Source organism: Aquarana catesbeiana, linkage group LG01 (assembly GCF_042186555.1).
Source record: "Aquarana catesbeiana isolate 2022-GZ linkage group LG01, ASM4218655v1, whole genome shotgun sequence".
Taxonomy (NCBI): Eukaryota; Metazoa; Chordata; class Amphibia; order Anura; family Ranidae; genus Aquarana; species Aquarana catesbeiana.
In genome coordinates this window covers 224,367,926-224,386,330 of record NC_133324.1, presented here as the reverse complement: position 1 = coordinate 224,386,330, position 18,405 = coordinate 224,367,926, and the positions used below count along the sequence as shown (strand labels likewise).

Here is an 18,405-nt window from a genome sequence, read left to right as displayed (position 1 = left end):
TGGCCTTGTTGCACTCTTCTACCACTAGGTGGCAGGGAACTTGGTGGTACTAGATATGAGAAGGGTAACCCAAAGTCAGTTTATGTGTATATGGGGTATCTCTGCCAATTGGCAGGGGTTTTCTTGAATCCCTTGGCCTGCAGGGAGAACCTATATATTCAGGTGAGGTCAGGTGATCGCTGTTATGTGCCACCTGGACAGCTGTCTGGGTGGACGTGTGTCGTACGCCCCTGTCTGCAAGGCTGGAGATTGGGCCTATCCCGGGGGCATCTGGCTGGCAGGCTGTGTGAGGGCCTATCCAGAAGTAAGAGGGCAGCCCAGGGTTGGGACTGTGGCTTGCAGTCCAACCGAAAGTGACGGTTCTGTCGGTCGGAGAACCTGTCAGTGGTCAGAAGTAGAAGGGAAGCTGTCACCAGGAAGGGACCAACCACCTTTACCAGGGACCACAATGAGTAACTGAAGAAAGTACCAGAACCATATTCTCACCAAACGGGCACGGTTCAGGCGGTAAACAAGTCAGGGACCCAGCCCGCGGAGGAGACGCTTGCAGGGCAGCCTTGTGAGTCAAGCCAGGGACCTCGTCGGTTAGCAGGGATGAAGCTTGAGAAGTATCTGGAGTGCCAAGCTAGGGACCCAGCAGGGAAGTCCGGGTGATGCTTGAGGGAGATACCACCGTCAACCTTGGAGGAGCTCAAGGGATTCTGAGTCAGCGATTTAGAGGGTCTAGTGAGAGACCGGGAGCTCAGTGTTGAAGAACTACAAGAGGCAGTTGTAGTGAGGCTGAAAGAATTGTTACGTTTGAGTTAGGAACTGTTAAAGGACTGTTTCCATAGGAGACAGCATTCCTGCATGTGCAGAAGTGGTGCCTTGCTGGGGCCTTTCCCTGCACAGCTGTCCTCCTATTGCAGTCTCGGAGTCTGCCAATTGAATCTACTTAGGTTCAACTACTTAGGGTGTCCTGGCCCTAACCCTCTTTCCCCCAAAAATACAAAAAGGACTGTTAAAAGAAATAAAACCTCTTTTACATCCAAGAAATGACTTCTACCATCTTTGCACCAACTATGCCTAGCAACCCACCACATATTGAAGGATGTCAGCTATCTTTGGCCTTGGAGGTCCTTATTAGACTGGACAAGGCCGGAGACCTTGCTACATGGACTAACCCTACTATCCGAGTAGCTAACAAAAGCTTCTGTACTATAATACTGCTATTAATTTCTTTTGCAATTTCAAGTAATTTTAAAATGATTGTTTGTGGATTATACTGTATGTTATTTCATACAAGGAGATTTATCTCCAAAAAAATACGTGCTTGACCCTACTTAAAAAAGTTATAAAAAAAAGACTTAGAAAAGTCTAACTGGAACTCTAACTTTCCAGTAGGATGCTACATTTTAATAGTCTGTGATCAGCAGGTCAATGTAACCATTTTTAGGAGGGAATGTATAGTCAACATCTGGACATTTTGCTCAACCTGATATAGGTATATTTCTTATTATTCTGCAGGTTCTTTTACTTCAGTAACTGGCTTTTCCTCTGTGGCTATGCAAGAGAAAAGTTCAGATTTGATAGAGGTACGTTTAGCAGAAGACTCCAAAACTCTGGAGGTTCTCCTAAATCAGGAAGTCCTTCACCTTGATCGAACCTGGTTGGACCTGAAGGGTGAGTGCTCCATCAGAAATGCTTTATTAGTCTGACAAATGTTGTTTATGTCATTATAATCAACAACGCTCTACATTGAAGTAGAACATAGAATTTACTGGCGTGTAACCTCCCTAACTTTGGGTAAAATCAGATATCTCTGGCTGAGGTTTAACATAAAATATCTGTTCTGGTTTAACATAAAATATCTGTTCTAAGTATTGTTGTACATAGGTAAAACCTAGTTGTTTTTAAATATTTTAGTATAGTTTCCAAACTAGTATAATCGCTGATATTGCTGAACATATACAGTACATTCATTTACAACCGGTCATTAGTTAGTAGCCTCATCACTTTTAACTTTGATACAAATATAGATGTGCATTTGAATCCTCTGTGGTCTGTGGTATTATACATACACTGTTAATAGAAAATCCTTTTTCTCCTTCTCACTACAGCTTTTACTGAACAATGGTGTCCTGGTTATTTGTAATATATATATAACCTAATTTTAACCAAACCTTTTTTAATGTCTTTTGTGCTGGATGTATTTTTTTACAATCCCAACTACTTTTACCAAGCTTTTTGTCAAATAATGACAAAATGGATTATGCAGTCAACAACCATGTCCCAATATTCATAGATTGGCAGTAAGATAGTAAGATGACCTGATCTGTTTTAATGTTTGTGGTACTGAAAGGTAGGTAAATGTGGTGGAAACTGCCACATTTAAGGCCAACATAAGTACCATGTGTATCCAGATTTTTTGGCAAAACAGTAAAACCATGGTTTTAGAGTAACTTGGTTTGAGAGTGTTTTGCGAGACAAGCAAATTTTTTTTTAGAAAATTTGACTTGATAAAAAAGCGATGTCTTGATATACAAGTAGCGTCATGTCACAACTAAGTATAAAAGAGAAGACATGCGCCCTCTAAGTGTAGCAATATGGTTACATTTAATGAAGGTACAACATTTAGTAACTCACATTGTTGATGAGTAAAATAGGCAAATCTACTTAGAGGCATCTGGGGTAAAGCTGTCCACATAGACCGTCCTCTGCACCACCATCGACGTCATCCTGTCAACACTGCGTTCCATGAGTGCTTCAAGCCTCGCTTTCAGATCACTCTACCGCAGTATAGTCTTCCCGGTCACGATTGCAGACTGACAGCGGTGAGAGCCGGTAGTGCGGAGGACAGTCTGGACAGCTTTACCCCGGATGCCTGCATAATTAGATGTGCCTCTTTTAATCATCAACCACGTGAGTTGCTAAATGTTGTACCTTCATTAAATGTAACCATATTGCTACACTTAGAAGCGCCTCTCTTCTCTTTTATACTCTGTAGCTCCTGCTGGATTTTGCTTCTAATCCCCTTGTGAAGGCTGCCACAATGGACATTTTATGATTACACAACCTATCATATTGCTATAATCTTTTTTTTTATGGACTATAAACTGAAAGACCTATGAATAAATAATTGTGGAACGAACCAATTGAGTTTCCATTATTTCTTATGGGGAAATTCGTTTTGATATACAAGTGCTTTGGGTTACAAGCATGTTTCTGGAACGAATTATGCTCACAATCCAAAGTTTCCCTTAGAAGAGAGTTCCAGAGAAAGATTGGACATTTCCTGACGTATTAATATCCAGTCTACAGCTAGATAGCCTCCATTAAATGGCTTCATTTGAATTTTCATTTTAATCTCAATATTTTCATGTCTTTTTGCACAGGGTGACATTTACTGTGTTTACAAAATAAAGGAATTGTGTAGCCATGAGCCACGTTGACCCCCTATTCTCCCTACCCATTCTAGATCATGCCACAGCATTCATCTTTTCTTCCACCTTGTTCCTGTAGTAAGAAACAGGCTTTATTCCTCCCTGTGATATCTTTGCCAAGCTTGGAAAAGCTTTGCATGGTCAGCTACTGGTTACAATTCATTGAAAAAATTAAAAGAAAAAACCCGCGCTATGAAAAAAAAGTGTTTTGTGATAATATGTGATAATTAATAATAATAATAATTTGTGATAATATGTGATAATAAATTTACCATGTAATAGGGCTGCTGCTATAATGAAAGGTGAAGAACCCCAAAGAATGCAAAAAATTGAATATTAAACTCAGCGCTGCTCCTATGGCTTAAACCAGGGATATGCAATTAGCGGACCTCGAGCTGTTGCAAAACTATAAGTCTCATCATGCCTCTGCCTCTGGGTGTCATGCTTGTGGTTATCAGAGTCTTGCTATGCCTCATGGGACTCGTAGTTCTGCAACAGCTGGAGGTCCGCTATTTGCATATCCCTCACTTAAACCAATACAATGTCTAGCATACCTATGTCAGCATATACAATATCATGATATACTGTAACTCAACAATATGGTATTAAAGTGCTCAGTGCAAATTTAAAGTGCAAAAAAATAAAGTGCAATCATATAAAATCCATCCAATATGGTGTGTTGAACTTGTGAAATTAGTTGGTTCTCAGGTGACTGTTCGTGCTCCCCTCCTGGGTCCCCCACTCACCAGAAAGAAACTTTAACCATGCCTGTAAGTATATCCAGAATAGTATCTCCTGTCACTGGTAAAGTTGAAATGTATTGACACTACATAGGGACGGCTCCTATCTTCCACCTGTGTATTTAAAACATGTGAATGTCATGGATCCTTCCCACAGCTTTCACGATGATCGGACATCCATTTAAAGTATATGGCAATGAAGAGAAAAGAGTATATATAGTGTAATACTTCGAAGTTTATTCATAAAATCCAAAGATATTACACTTACATCAAAAAACGTTAAAACATGCAGCGAAACGCCACCTTGGCGTGCAAACAATTGTCACTAGGTCTCCTCAACTTGACGCGTTTCGCCCCTCCCACTGGGCATCATCAGAAGCTCCTGGAGCCCATGACTGGCTGTCTTTTATATATTAAGTCCTACCCACTACACCCAATAACACCCACTACTCCTATTGATGGTGCAGTAATAGTTGTAATCACTTCTGTTTTTCACCGGAACCAGAAGTGACGTTACCGCCGGAACCGGAAGTGATACAATTACCATCTCCCCACATGGGAGGTCAGCATGGTATCACTTCCTGTGTCCACAGGAAGTGTTGAAAACACCATCCTAATACTCAAAATGAGACATTACACCCTCTGCTGATACTACTGTATGTGCTATCACTTCCCGTATGTACAGGAAGCGAAGACCACCCAAATATGATGTTAGACTCAACATACTGTGTGAGATATTCATACAGTATTTGTGGTATGAAAAATCCTAATGTTGGGATTGTGTGGTGACTGGATGTTCTAGCACACTTAACATAATAGTTCCTTGTTTCCAAAAAGCTATACATTATTTCTGATGACAACTATTACAAATTAAATAAGTTGTACAACATACAATAAAATGAAGAAATATTAACATAATACATAGAAAAATAAAAATACATAAAATGGAAGAAATGATATTACAATTAAAATTTAAATTAAAAATGATTAATAAAACAATTAATATCTAAGTCCACGTTTAACCCTTTTGGCGTTAATGACTGTAATTAGTATATCCATTGGACTTTATTTTGAGAAATAGCCTGTTTTAAATTGGTGCCTCTCCAGTGTCTCTCCACTCTGTCAATGCCACAAAAAATTTATTTGGATGGGTCCCTGTTATGGAACCTTCTGAAGTGGTATGATAAACTGTGTTTTCGAAAGCCCTTTTTGATGTTATTAATGTGTTCTCGCAATCACACTTTAAGTTCTTTGGTGATCCGACCCACATTTTGGAGACCACATTCACATTACAATAGGTATGTGACATGTGTGATACCACATGTAATACAGTCAGGTCCATAAATATTGGGACATTGACACAATTCTAATCTTTTTGGCTCTATACACCACCACAATGGATTTGAAATGAAACAAACAAGATGTGCTTTAACTGCAGACTTTCAGCTTTAATTTGAGGGTATTTACATCCAAATCAGGTGAACAGTGTAGGAATTACAACATTTTGTATATGTGCCTCCCACTTTTTAAGGGACCAAAAGTAATGGCACAGATTAACAATCATCCATCAAACTTATACTTTTTAATACTTGGTTGCAAATCCTTTGCAGTCAATTACAGCCTGAAGTCTGGAAAGCATAGACACCACCAGACGCTGGGTTTCATCCCTGGTGATGCTCTGCCAGGCCTCTACTGCAACTGTCTTCAGTTCCTGCTTGTTCTTCGTGCATTTTCCCTTCAGTTTTGTCTTCAGCAAGTGAAATGCATGCTCAATCGGATTCAGGTCAGGTGATTGACTTGGCCATTGCATAACATTCCACTTCTTTCCCTTAAAAAAACTCTTTGGTTGCTTTCGTAGTATGCTTCGGGTCATTGTCCATCTGCACGGTGAAGCGCCGTCCAATGAGTTCTGAAGCATTTTGCTGAATATGAGCAGATAATTTTGCCCGAAACACTTCAGAATTCATCCTGCTGCTTTTGTCAGCAGCCACATCATCAATAAATAAAAGAGAACCAGTTCCATTGGCAGCCATACATGCCCACGCCATGACACTACCACCACCATGCTTCACTGATGAGGTGGTATGCTTTGAATCATGAGCAGTTCCTTTCTTTCTCCATACTCTTCTCTTCCCATCACTCTGGTACAAGCTGATCTTGGTCTCATCTGTCCATAGGATGTTGTTCCAGAACTGTGAAGGCTTTTTTAGATGTTGTTTGCCAAACTCTAATCTGGCCTTCCTGTTTTTGAGGCTCACCAATGGTTTACATCTTGTGGTGAACCCTCTGTATTCACTCTGGTGAAGTCGTCTCTTCATTGTTTACTTTGACACACATACACCTACCTCCTGGAGAGTGTTCTTGATCTGGCCAACTGTTGTGAAGGGTGTTTTCTTCACCATGGAAAGAATTCTTCAGTCATCCGTGTTCTTCCGGGTCTTTTGGTGTTGGTGAGCTCACCGGTGCGTTCTTTCTATTTAAGGATGTTCCAAAGAGTTGATTTGGCCACACCTAATGTTTTTGCTATCTCTCTGATGGGTTTGTTTTGTTTTTTCAGCCTAATGATGGCTTGCTTCAGTGATAGTGACAGCTCTTTGGATCTCATATTGAGAGTTGACAGCAACAGATTCCAAATGCAAATAGCACACTTGAAATGAACTCTGGACCTTTTATCTGCTTCTTGTAAATGGGATAATGAGGGAATAAAACACACCTGGCCATGGAACAGCTGAGCAGCCAATTGTCCCATTACTTTTGGTCCCTTAAAAAGTGGGAGGCACATATACAAACTGATGTAATTCCTATGTGATCACAAATAACTTGCCACCACCCTCATTTATAGCTGGCTATCTCAGTAAGTGGCATTGGAAGGCTACAAACAGATACCAACAAATCCTGGGGAATGCCCAGGAAAAAATCCAAACCACCAGCTCGCAGACAACCAATTAACCTGTCTAACAGTAAACGTGAAAAACAGGGGTTTAATCCGCACGCATTTGCAAACGCATGCGTAAGCCACAGAGCCTCGTCACGGCACACTGGTATATGTGGTCCTAACACTAAAATATGAGTGTCCCCACAGTGGAGGCACATACATTCTGATGGATAAATGAGGGCAAGTGGACTGAAGGGGAGCCCACCCTTTCTTAAAGGTAAGGGAGCACACCAAACACCCAGCTAGTAGCACAATGGCTGCAAAGGTGTTGGTGCGTTGCTGGACCAATACACACACCAACGTGATCACAAACAACTTGCCACCACCCTCATTTATAGCTGGCTATTGCAGTAAGTGGCATTGGAAGGCTACAAACAGATACCAACAAAGCCTGGGGAATGCCCAGGAAAAAATCCAAGCCTACTTACCACCAGCTCACAGACAACCAATTAATCTGTCTAACAGTATGCGTTAAAAACAGGGGTTTAGTCCGCACGCATTTGCAAACGCATGCGTAAGGCACAGAGCCTCGTCACGGCACACTGGTATCTGTGGTCCTAACACTAAAATATGAGTGTCCCCACAGTGGAGGCACATACAGTGGATTTTTTCCTGGGCATTCCCCAGGCTTTGTTGGTATCTGTTTGTAGCCTTCCAATGCTGCTTACTGCGATAGCCAGCTATAAATGAGGGTGGTGGCAAGTTGTTTGTGATCACGTTGGTGTGTGTATTGGTCCAGCAACGCACCAACACCTTTGCAACCATAGTGCTACCTGCGTGAGTGTTTGGTGTGCTCCTGTACCTTTAAGAAGGGGTGGGCTCCCCTTCAGTCCACCTACCCTCATTTATGCATCAGAATGTATGTGCCTCCACTGTGGGGACACTCATATTTTAGTGTTAGGACCACAGATACCAGGGTGCCGTGATGAGGCTCTGTGGCTTACGCATGCGTTTGCAAATGCGTGCGGACTAAACCCCTGTTTTTAACGCATACTGTTAGACAGGTTAATTGGTTGTCTGCGAGCTGGTGGTAAGTAGGCTTGATTTTTTTCCTGGGCATTCCCCAGGCTTTGTTGGTATCTATAGCATACCTCCCAACTTTTTGAGATGGGAAAGAGGGACACCTATTAGCAAAAGTACGTAGTTATAGAACACACCCCCTTAAAGGAGAATTATACAAAAAAACAATTAATTTAACCACCCACAAGGGCTTTTTTTTACCATTACTATGCCTTTAAACTGGCTTTTGAAATTTAGAAATTAGATGAAAGGTTTAGCACTGGGAAACATTTTTTGAAAGATAAATAGTGCATTTTATATAAAACTATATAGATCAGACCAAAATGAGGGACAAATGAGGAGGAAAGAGGGGCAGAGGGACTTTGTGCCAAATCAGGGACAGTCCTCGAAATCAGGGACAGTTGGGACCTATGTCTGTAGCCTTCCAATGCCGCTTACTGCGATAGCCAGCTATAAATGAGGGTGGTGGCAAGTTGTTTGTGATCACGTTGGTGTGTGTATTGGTCCAGCAACGCACCAACACCTTTGCAGCCATTGTGCTACCTGCTGGTGTGCTCCTGTACCTTTAAGAAGGGGTGGGCTCCCCTTCAGTCCACCTGCCCTCTTTTATCCATCAGAATGTATGTGCCTCCACTGTGGGGACACTCATATTTTAGTGGTAGAACCACAGATACCAGGGTGCCCTGACAAGGCTCTGTGGCTTATGCATGCGTTTGCAAATGCGTGTGAACTAAACACCTGTTTTTAACGCAAACTGTTAAGCACCGTACACACGGTCGGACATTGATCGGAAAATCCGACAACCAAATCCATGGATTTTTTCTGACGGATGTTGGCTCAAACTTGTTTTGCATACACATGGTCGCACAAAGTTTTCGGAATTTCCAATCGCCAAGAACGTGGTCACGTACACCACGTACGACGAGACTATAAAAGGGCAGTTCAGAACCAAGCGCGGCAACCTTTGGGTTCCTTTTGCTAATCTCATGTTAGTAAAAGTTTGGTGAGAGACGATTCGCGCTTTTTCAGACTTGTGGTTTTCAGATCGTTTTCTGCTGTTCAATTTGTGCTTGTGGGTTTGTATCTGGTCTTCAGTGCGTGCAGCGAGTTACGCGTGACTTTGTCATTGTGTTCTTGTTAGTTCGTTACTGTTTTTCAGGTCGCTCTTCACAGGCCTTGCTGTTCTTCAGTGCGTTCTGTTACTTCGTGCTGAGCAGCCGACCGTTTTCTAGCCATGTTGCGTATACGTACTCGTCGTAGAGTTTGTGCTGTGCGGGGGCTTGGTGTTGGGGTCCTTACCTTGACACAAGTCCAGTCCATGAACAGGGTGGGGAGGAGTTCATGGACCAAGAATTGGTTGCTCCAGTGTGACCAGTTCTGTCACATGTCTTTGCTCCATGAGATCTGTGAGAATAATCCTGATGATTTCAGGAACTTTCTCAGGATGACGGACCCCGTATTTCACCGTTTGTTGGCTCTGCTGACCCCCTGTATCAGCAGGCAGGATACCTGCATGACGCAAGCCATCACTCCGGAGCAGAGGCTAGTCGCCACCCTGCGGTACTTGGCGACGGGGACTTGAAGTTCTCGACAGGCATCTCCCCCCAGGCTCTGGGGATCATTATCCCAGAGACCTGTTCTGCCATCATCCAGGTCCTGCAGAAGGAGTATATTAAGGTAAGATTTTTATCCTTTAACATCACATTTTATTCATTCCCTAATTACCATCATTGTAATATGCTGTGACTGTCCCCTTTGTCCTCATGCATGCTGGAATTTTAGGGTTTTTTTGTCCTTCATGCATATTTGCCTTCACTTACCTCCCAAGCATGCTCTCCTGGGCCTATATTCACCTTGTGTAGTCACTTAACAATGTATTTTGACAGCTCCATAGTAGTGCTTTACCCTAAAAACCCCCTAAAATTTCAAAAATTGTGATGTGTGTTTGAAATTCTGGCAGAGTGCTAGAGGCTTTTTTTTGGTGTCCCAAAATCATTTTGAACCCTCCCTCCCCCAACTGCTAACTCTGCTGATAACAATCCTCTATCTCCTGACTTTGCCAAACCCATACACACTATACCTACCTCTTTAGTGGTCAGATTTATGGATGAATTCACCAAAGCATGTAGTGCAAGGGCCTGCCTGAATACTTTAAAATGGTACTGTTTAAAGTTTTGGTATCCTATTATTATCTTGATAGGTAATAGCAGAAAAAAATGTGCTAAAATGTGTACAGTTTGTATTTATCTCTTTGTATTATGACACTTCTTACCTGTCCAGTGGGCTGCCAATAGTGTAAAGTAAGGGGGGGCTGACCAAAGTAATACACATTATCTAGGCATTCATCTCTCAATGAAGTGGAGATGGTTATTTGTCCAAAACATCTCTCCCCCATAAAATTTTACAAATGGCCCATGAGGGGGGGAGGAGGAATCTGGACCTTATACCTTTGTCTTTAAATACTCCCTAAAATAAATGTTATACTGATGTTGGCCAAGAATGTTTGTGTCTAATCTGCTTGCAATGTTTCTGTGCAAAATGATTAATTTCTTTTTCTTGTTTGACTCCACAGTTTCCTTCCATGCCACAGGAATGGCAGACTGTGGCCTACCACTTTGCACAGCGGTGGGACTTTCCTAACTGCGGAGGGGCAATTGATGGGAAACAAGTCCACATTGTCCCACCACCCAACTCGGGGTCATACTGTTACAACTTCAAGGGGTTCAATAGTATTGTGATGTTGGTGGTGGTGTCGGCTACTTACGAGTTCCTGTATGTGGATGTGGGGAAGAATGGCCAGATGTCTGATGGTGGAGTCATCGCCCAGACGGAGTTCTACAGGCGTCTCCAGAATGGCAGCTTGGACTTGCCACCTCCAGAAGACAATGTGGAAGGACTCCCATTCGTCTTCATTGCTGATGAAGCGTTTGCGCTGGGGGACCATCTTATGCGGCCATTCCCTATGAGGACCCTCAACAAACAAAGAGGGGACTTATGAACCCAAAAAACTTTGCTTAATTAAATGTAGGTATTGGCAGATGGGGATGATACCCTGACAGCATCTGCATGTGAATAAAGCTACCTGCAAACACCCAGGAGCTCAGGAGATCACAGGTGGGTGTGTTCCTCTGAATTAAAAAGCATATCAGAAAAAAAGGGGAGGAGAGGAAAACGAATTCTTCAACAAGGAACCAGCAGGATAGCAAAAATATATAATTTATTATGGAAAGATAATACCACATATACACCAAACAAAAATCAAAAAAATGACAGTAAGTGAACCAAATACCACCAATAAAAATAAAATAGACAACGTTGTCTAGAGACAGAAACAACACACAGATGGCCACCACATACAATTACAACCAACTGGCTAAGTAGACAAGAACCGTCATATATATTTTGTTTATGAAGTAATATTGAGGGCCAAGAGGTAGATGTATACAGCCATGGATAATGAGAATCCGCTATGCACGCTGCCGGTGGCAGACCTGGAGTATAACTGAAAATGTAAACCACAGGGATTGCTGATGATAGCACTTGCAGGTAGGTACCCAGCCGTAGCTGGTAACATTCATCAGCAGCTGTATGGAGACTATACGTGGATACAGGAGGGAGTGTGTGCCTGTATGTATGGTGATGAATAAACCCAGCGTATTTGCTGAATCATGAAGTGGGGACACTGATAATAATGTGGTGACAATGGTCACAGAAGATATTGGATAGATACAGTCTCACTAGTCCATGGACATCAGTGTATGGCAGGCATGCAAAGCACTCCGGTCCTCAGATCTTCTCACGTTGTGCAAAACAGCTGAATCCTCCTTTGGTCAAGTAAGGGTAGCTCGTGGGTCTTTGTGGCCGAATGCCGGCCAGGATAGTGGAGATGGGGAAGGTGTTTATAGCGTGCCGCCTGGATGCGGTGTGACTCCTCAAACACTTCCTGGTTCCGTGCGGCAAGGCCTCAGCGGCTTCAGCGGCTCAGCGAATCGGATACCCAGGGCTGATGGGTGGGTCCGTGTGAGTACTACGTTGGGCGTGATGGCGTCATGCTGACGCGTTTCATCCGTCAAGGATTTCTTCAGAGCATGCGCCGTAGCCAGAACAGGCGGCTTATATAGCCATCCCAGTTACAGTTACAGACGTAAATACGTCAGCTATCGGTTGTCTAGGCTACAGCGCAACAAATAGACAGCCATTTAAACCATAGAACAGCAGCAAATATAGATAAAACGGGCCGGTCCGTGGGTGCAGTACCTCCTCAAAATCATGCAAAAAATACATAAAAAAGGGGGAAGGGGAGGAAAAAGGAAATGATTCTAAAGACAATAAGAAAAATAAGATAGATATGGGAATCAGATGTAAAAACATATATTCTATGAGGACCCTCACCCCGGACCAGAGGGTTTTTAATTACCGGCTGGCCAGAGCCAGAAGAGTGGTGGAGAACACGTTTGGAATCATGGCCAGCCGGTTCTGCCTATTTATTACACCTATACATATGGCGGAGTATAAACTGAATCATATCATCCTGGTGTGCTGTGTTCTACACAACTTTTTAAGGCTAAATTCTGCCAACTATGCTGCCTCAGTTGGGCCTGAGGCCGGAATTCAAGTAAATGAACCAACCCTGATGGCGCTTGTGGCTGGCCATCCTGGCTTGCCCCCCCGAGTGCCCGCAAGGTCTGTCTTAGATACCTTGATTACTTTGCGGGTAGGGGGGCCATCAATATGTCAGACAATGTATGATACATTTTTTAAATAAACAAAAAATGTTAACTACTAAAATCTTTGGTGACATTTACTGCTTGTGTTTCTTTTAGCTGACCCTGACACAAATGTGGGGAGTCCTGAAAATGGCCTGATTGTGTAACCTTAAAAAGCACTGTTGGGTGTTATTTACTAAAGGAAAATACACTTTGCTCTACAAGTGCATTTGAGACTGCACTGAAACTGCACTTGTAGTGCAAAGTGGATTTGCCCTTAGGAAATAACCCCCGATGTCACAGAAACCACCAATTTTACCACAACTAAATGTTAGGAGCATTGAAACAATAATCCACACATTCTTGAGTATCAATCTTTTTTAATACCAGCACAATCACATGTGCATTTAGAAAAGGTTTTTAAAACAAACCAACATGTTTGTTGTATAACAATTTTTTGGGTCACATTAATAAAAGTAGAAATGTCCATTTAAAGTAAAACAGGCATGTTTCAAACAAACAAGAAAGACACGAATCTGGAACTTACAAAGTTCAACTTTTGTAGAAATTGAAGGCAATATCAGACATGAGTATTTAGAAACTGTGTTTGATATTGCGTTTAGATGGGGTGAAGTCACCCCTGGAAAAGCCAAATTTTGAAGATGCACGCAAATTGCCAAATGTCAACATGTGCTAGCTGCCATCACAGGGGATCGAGGGACGTGTTTTGGGGGTGCAACCCCTTCCTCACAGCTACTTTATTATTGAGGAAGGGGTTGCACCCCTAAAACGCATACATTGATCTCCCGTGATGGCAGATAGCACATGTTGACACACTGTGTGCATCTTCAAAATTTGGCTTTTCTCGAATATGTCCAAAAATCAGAAACATTTTTCAATTCAAAAAACAAAAAAAAGGAAGGTATTTGGAGGTGTTTTAAACTCTCCCTAAAACATCAATGATGTTCTTCATTTTGTTTTTAACATCAGTGATGTTTTTCTGGATGTTTTCCAAGTCTCTATTACACCCCATGATCTCCCCAATCAGGATCTGGGCACTCTCACTGGTGAAATGTCTTGCATCCACAACATCACGATCACCTAAAAATATAGAAACAAAAACACACCATGTATTATAAATATGCCGGCATCCATCTCTTACCTGAGCCTGTGGTCGTAGACACTCTCCTGTTGTGGTGACTATTTCCACCATGTCTCCCTCGTCCTCTTCCTGTTGACTTTGTTGGATTTCCACTTCTTCATGAGTTGGGGGGTCTGTGGTCTCCTCGGATGAGGGGTGTCCTCCGAGTCTTTTCTCCCCTATGTTAAAAAAAAAATAGGTATACTTAACACACAGATGTTTGATGACAGAAATAGGAACATGAAACATTGCTCGGAAGTGGGGTACAATTGTCTGTTATGGCAGAGTTCCAAGATGAAGAAATATTTGGGTCACTTTGTCAGCTTGAATACTTACCTGTTTTGTAGAAGCTTCACAGATGGCGACACCCCTATAGTATACACTGCAGCACCTGTGTGGGGCCCCCTAATAAAAAGGGTGTTCTGGTGTCCCACACTAGTACTCCAGTGTCCAGATGTGTAAACAGCTGCTGAGTGTCCTCTCCTTACACAGAATCTAGTTTGCATTTCATTCTAGTTACCAACCCATCTAAACACCAAAATTATTTGTTGAGAAGTAGGCTAGCAAAAATGTATTCAAATGCATATGTCCAAAACATGGTGGTTTCTATGCCGAACGAACAATGTTTTATACGAACAAATAATATGGCCATGAACATGAAAGTTGCCATTTTAAACTGTACAACAGTAAAGAAAAGCACATGGAGCAGCACGAACGCTAGAAAAATAAAGAATAGCACACAGGACAACTACTCACTTTTTTGCAGCACTCTCCGGATCCTTCTGTACTGCTCATGCTCCCTTAATTTGAGGTCCGACCACCGCTTCCTGAGTTGATCGTTGGATCGTCGTACCCCAAAATTCTTCTGCAGACTTTTGACCACTTTCGCCATTATCTTTGCCTTTCTGACATTGGGGTTGGGGTAAGGTCCATACTTCCTGTCATAGTCTGCCTCTTCAGGATGTCCACCATCTCCAACATTTCCCCAAAGGACATATTTGAGGCCTTAAATCGTCTCTTCCGGGATCGGGACGTTTCAGGCTCTGGGCTTTCCTCCTCCTCCTCCTCGTTGGAGTAATTATCAGACACCTGCTCTGTCTCCGCCATGTGCTCTTCCCCACTGCGCCGAACGAGAAGGGGCGGGGAATAGACTAGAAAGAACGTCGGGACGGGCGGAGTTTCACGCATGCGCAGTGTATATAAAGCGTAACACGCATGCGTAGTACGTACAGATAGTATGTACGATCTGTGAGCGGAGGAAGGAGTATCGGAGGCGCCGATCATGATAAGATTTAAATTTGGGCCTATACTGCTTCTAGATTGAGGCCTGTATTTAGACAAGTTTATAAGACTTTGGCTGACATTAGGGTTTGTCTGGTGTTGTGTCTTGCAGTGAAAATGGATCTAATCAATGATCAGGACTTTATGCCAATCTTCATTGATATGATCAAGGAGCTGCCCTGTCTGTGGCAGATAAACCACCCCAAATATAACAATCAAACAAAGAGGAAGGCAGCGCTGGATAATTTGCTGGAAATTGTGAAGCCGGTGATCCCCACGGCAGACATCACCTATTTGAAGATCCTAATTGGTGGCATGAGGAGTACTTATCTAAGGGAGCACAAGAAGGTCCAGGATTCCCAGAGATCAGGAGCAGCAGATGACATTTATGTCCCCAGGCTGTGGTACTATGACAGGCTGCATTTCCTGGCAGGTCAGACTGAACCCAGGCCAGCACTCTCCACTCTTCCTTCCACGCTTCCTTCCCCCCCAGCTGAGGCTTCTGACGCCCAACCTGGGCCTTCCAGGCAGCAACATGTGGAGGAGCCCAGCTTGAGCCAGGTATAGCATTCTTCAAAATATTTATGGTTGTCCAATCAATAATGGTAAATCTATGTTAGTTTGGAGTACTAATTTATGATTGTGATTGATGAACAAAAAACTAAAACCATGTCCCTTTTTCATACACAGGGAAGTCTCGGCCAGGAGGTGGCCGGGCTAAGCAGGCTGCTGGATACCCGGGTCCCTCCCCTCCGCCTTCAAAGAAAAAGTGGCAGGAAGAGGAGTAACCTGGAGGAGGCTGCAATAGGCGTATTTTGGAAGGCTACTGAGGCCCTCAGAACACCCCACAGTGTGGAAGATGATTTTGCAGAGCTAACTGCCTGCAAAATGATGCAGATGGAGGAGGGCCAATAACTCTTATGTGAGTTTTTATTTTGGAAGCTAAATAAGGGGTTGAGGGGCCAACTCACATGTGAAACCCACATTTGTCAGCTCACCCATGGTCCTCCTCCTCCAGGTCCTCCTCCTCCTCCTCCAGGTCCTGCTCCTCCTCCTGCCACCCCTCCAACACCAGAGCCACAGCCGGGAAGGAAGCGTGGAAGGAAGACCAGAGAGTGATGGCCTTGTGTTCAGTCTGGTCTGACAAAAGATGCAGGCTCTTGTATGACCACAGCCTGGGGACACAGATGTCATCTGCTGATTTCATGATCTCAAGGACTTCTGAATCAGACTGCACTCCCTTAGATATGGACTCCTCAGGCCACCAATTTTGCTGTCAAAGAACTGATGTGTGCCCTGGGGGCCAAAGGCTTTGCCAATTTCTGCTGTTTCTCCAGCGTTGCCTCCCTCTTTGTTTGGTTCTGATCCCTTAATAAAGGAATTTTTGTTTCAATTATACTCGCCTATGTGTGTTTTCCTTCAAAAAGGACAGTTTGTTTGTGAGGAGGCAGGTACATTTCAAAAATACAATGTGAAATTAACAAGAGACCCCAACACCAAGCAACCTCCTTGAGATTAAATAATACAAGATAATAATGGTGTTGTGGTAACCTGACACACAAAACACACCCAAAAATATTCAGGATAAAAAAAAAAAAACACGATCAGGCTTGAAAAAAATACAAACCCAAAAAAACCCCATATATCTTTTTTGACAGATGTGAAAATCAAAATATATTGATGAAATCATGATCAATAATAAATAAAGAAGTCTGTGAGAAGTCTGTGTGAATATCAGCAGCAAAACAACTTCATTCTTCTAGCATTATAAAGAAGAACAGAGTGCGCTGCATTAAATAATTTTAAACATTGCAGCCTGACGAAAGTGCTATATCCATTCCAAATGCTAATTTTACCAGACCGAGCTGTTCCGTCTCGGAATTTCTTCTGAGCATGCGTGGCACTTTGTGCGTCGGAAGTGTCCACACACAGTCGAAATTGACGCGATCAGATTTTGTTGTCGGAAAATTTTATAGCCTGCTCTCAAACTTTGTGTGTTGGAAAATCCGATGGAAAATGTCCGATGGAACCCACACATGGTCGTAATTTCCGACAACGCGCTCCGATCGCACATTTTCCATCGGAAAATCCGATCGTGTGTACAGGGCATTAGACAGGTTAATTGGTTGTCTGTGAGCTGGTGGTAAGTAGGCTTGGATTTCTTCCTGGGCATTCCCCAGGCTTTGTTGGTATCTGTTGTAATTCCTACACCGTTCACCTGATTTGGATGTAAATACCCTCAAATTAAAGCTCAAAGTCTGCAGTTAAAGCACATCTTGTTCGTTTTATTTCAAATCCATTGTGGTGGTGTATAGAGCCAAAAAGATTAGAATTGTGTCGATGTCCCAATATTTATGGACCGGACTGTAAATTTCGGTATCTCATATATATCTGTCCTGTAGTTTTTGATTGGAAATGTGTTATTTTTCGTTTTCCTCCTTTACATGTTCTACATGTTAAACATTTGCCACATTTGAAAAAACCTGTCTGATCAAGAAAGGTAACCATCTTTTTAGGTGGGTCTGGAATGCTTTTAACAATTCTATCCTTCAGTATTGGTGGACGTCTGTAAATTACGTTTTGGTAATGTTTTGGCCAGTACGAGCCTCTAAGCAAAATAGGCCAATGGTTTATTATAATTGTTGCCTATTAAATTCAGTACAGAAGGCAAGATCATATTTTTCTTCTTTTTTTAATTTTGGGGTAAGTAATTATTTCCTATCCATTAATCCTACTTCTCTGTGTGTTCTAATGAGTTGTGGGCGTTTGTATCCCTTTTGTTCAAACCTATTCAACAACATGTTGGATTGTGTTTCATAATCTTCTTGGAGAAGACAATTTTGTTTTACCCTCATGAGCTGGCCTTTAAGTATGCCTGAAATCCATTTTCACTACAGGTGGGAATATAACTGTTCCTATCTGTGTTTTAAAAAAATGTGCGAGCATGTATGTTGTTACCTTCTTTAAATATTTCTAAGTCCAAGTAATTAACCTTCTCTTTACTATAACTTGCTGTGAAGGAGATATTGTATTTATTAATATTAACATGTTGTAAGAATTCTTTTAAAGCATTCTCATTACCCTCCCAAATTAAAAAAAATTGTCATCGATATACCTTCTATATGTTATTAGTCCTGGGATATTTCCCACTTGCTCATAA

At 42.4% G+C, this 18,405-nt stretch overlaps 1 protein-coding gene across 1 annotated transcript in view; it reads left to right on the top strand.

The window, feature by feature from the left end:
• Window positions 1–18,405, top strand: part of SUSD2 (sushi domain containing 2) — a 351,916-nt gene that overhangs the window by 242,495 nt on the left and 91,016 nt on the right. Inside the window, exon 22 of the mRNA XM_073625468.1 lies at window positions 1,507–1,662. Within this exon, the coding sequence (XP_073481569.1) occupies window positions 1,507–1,662 (156 nt within the window). The remainder of the gene's footprint in view (window positions 1–1,506; window positions 1,663–18,405) is intronic.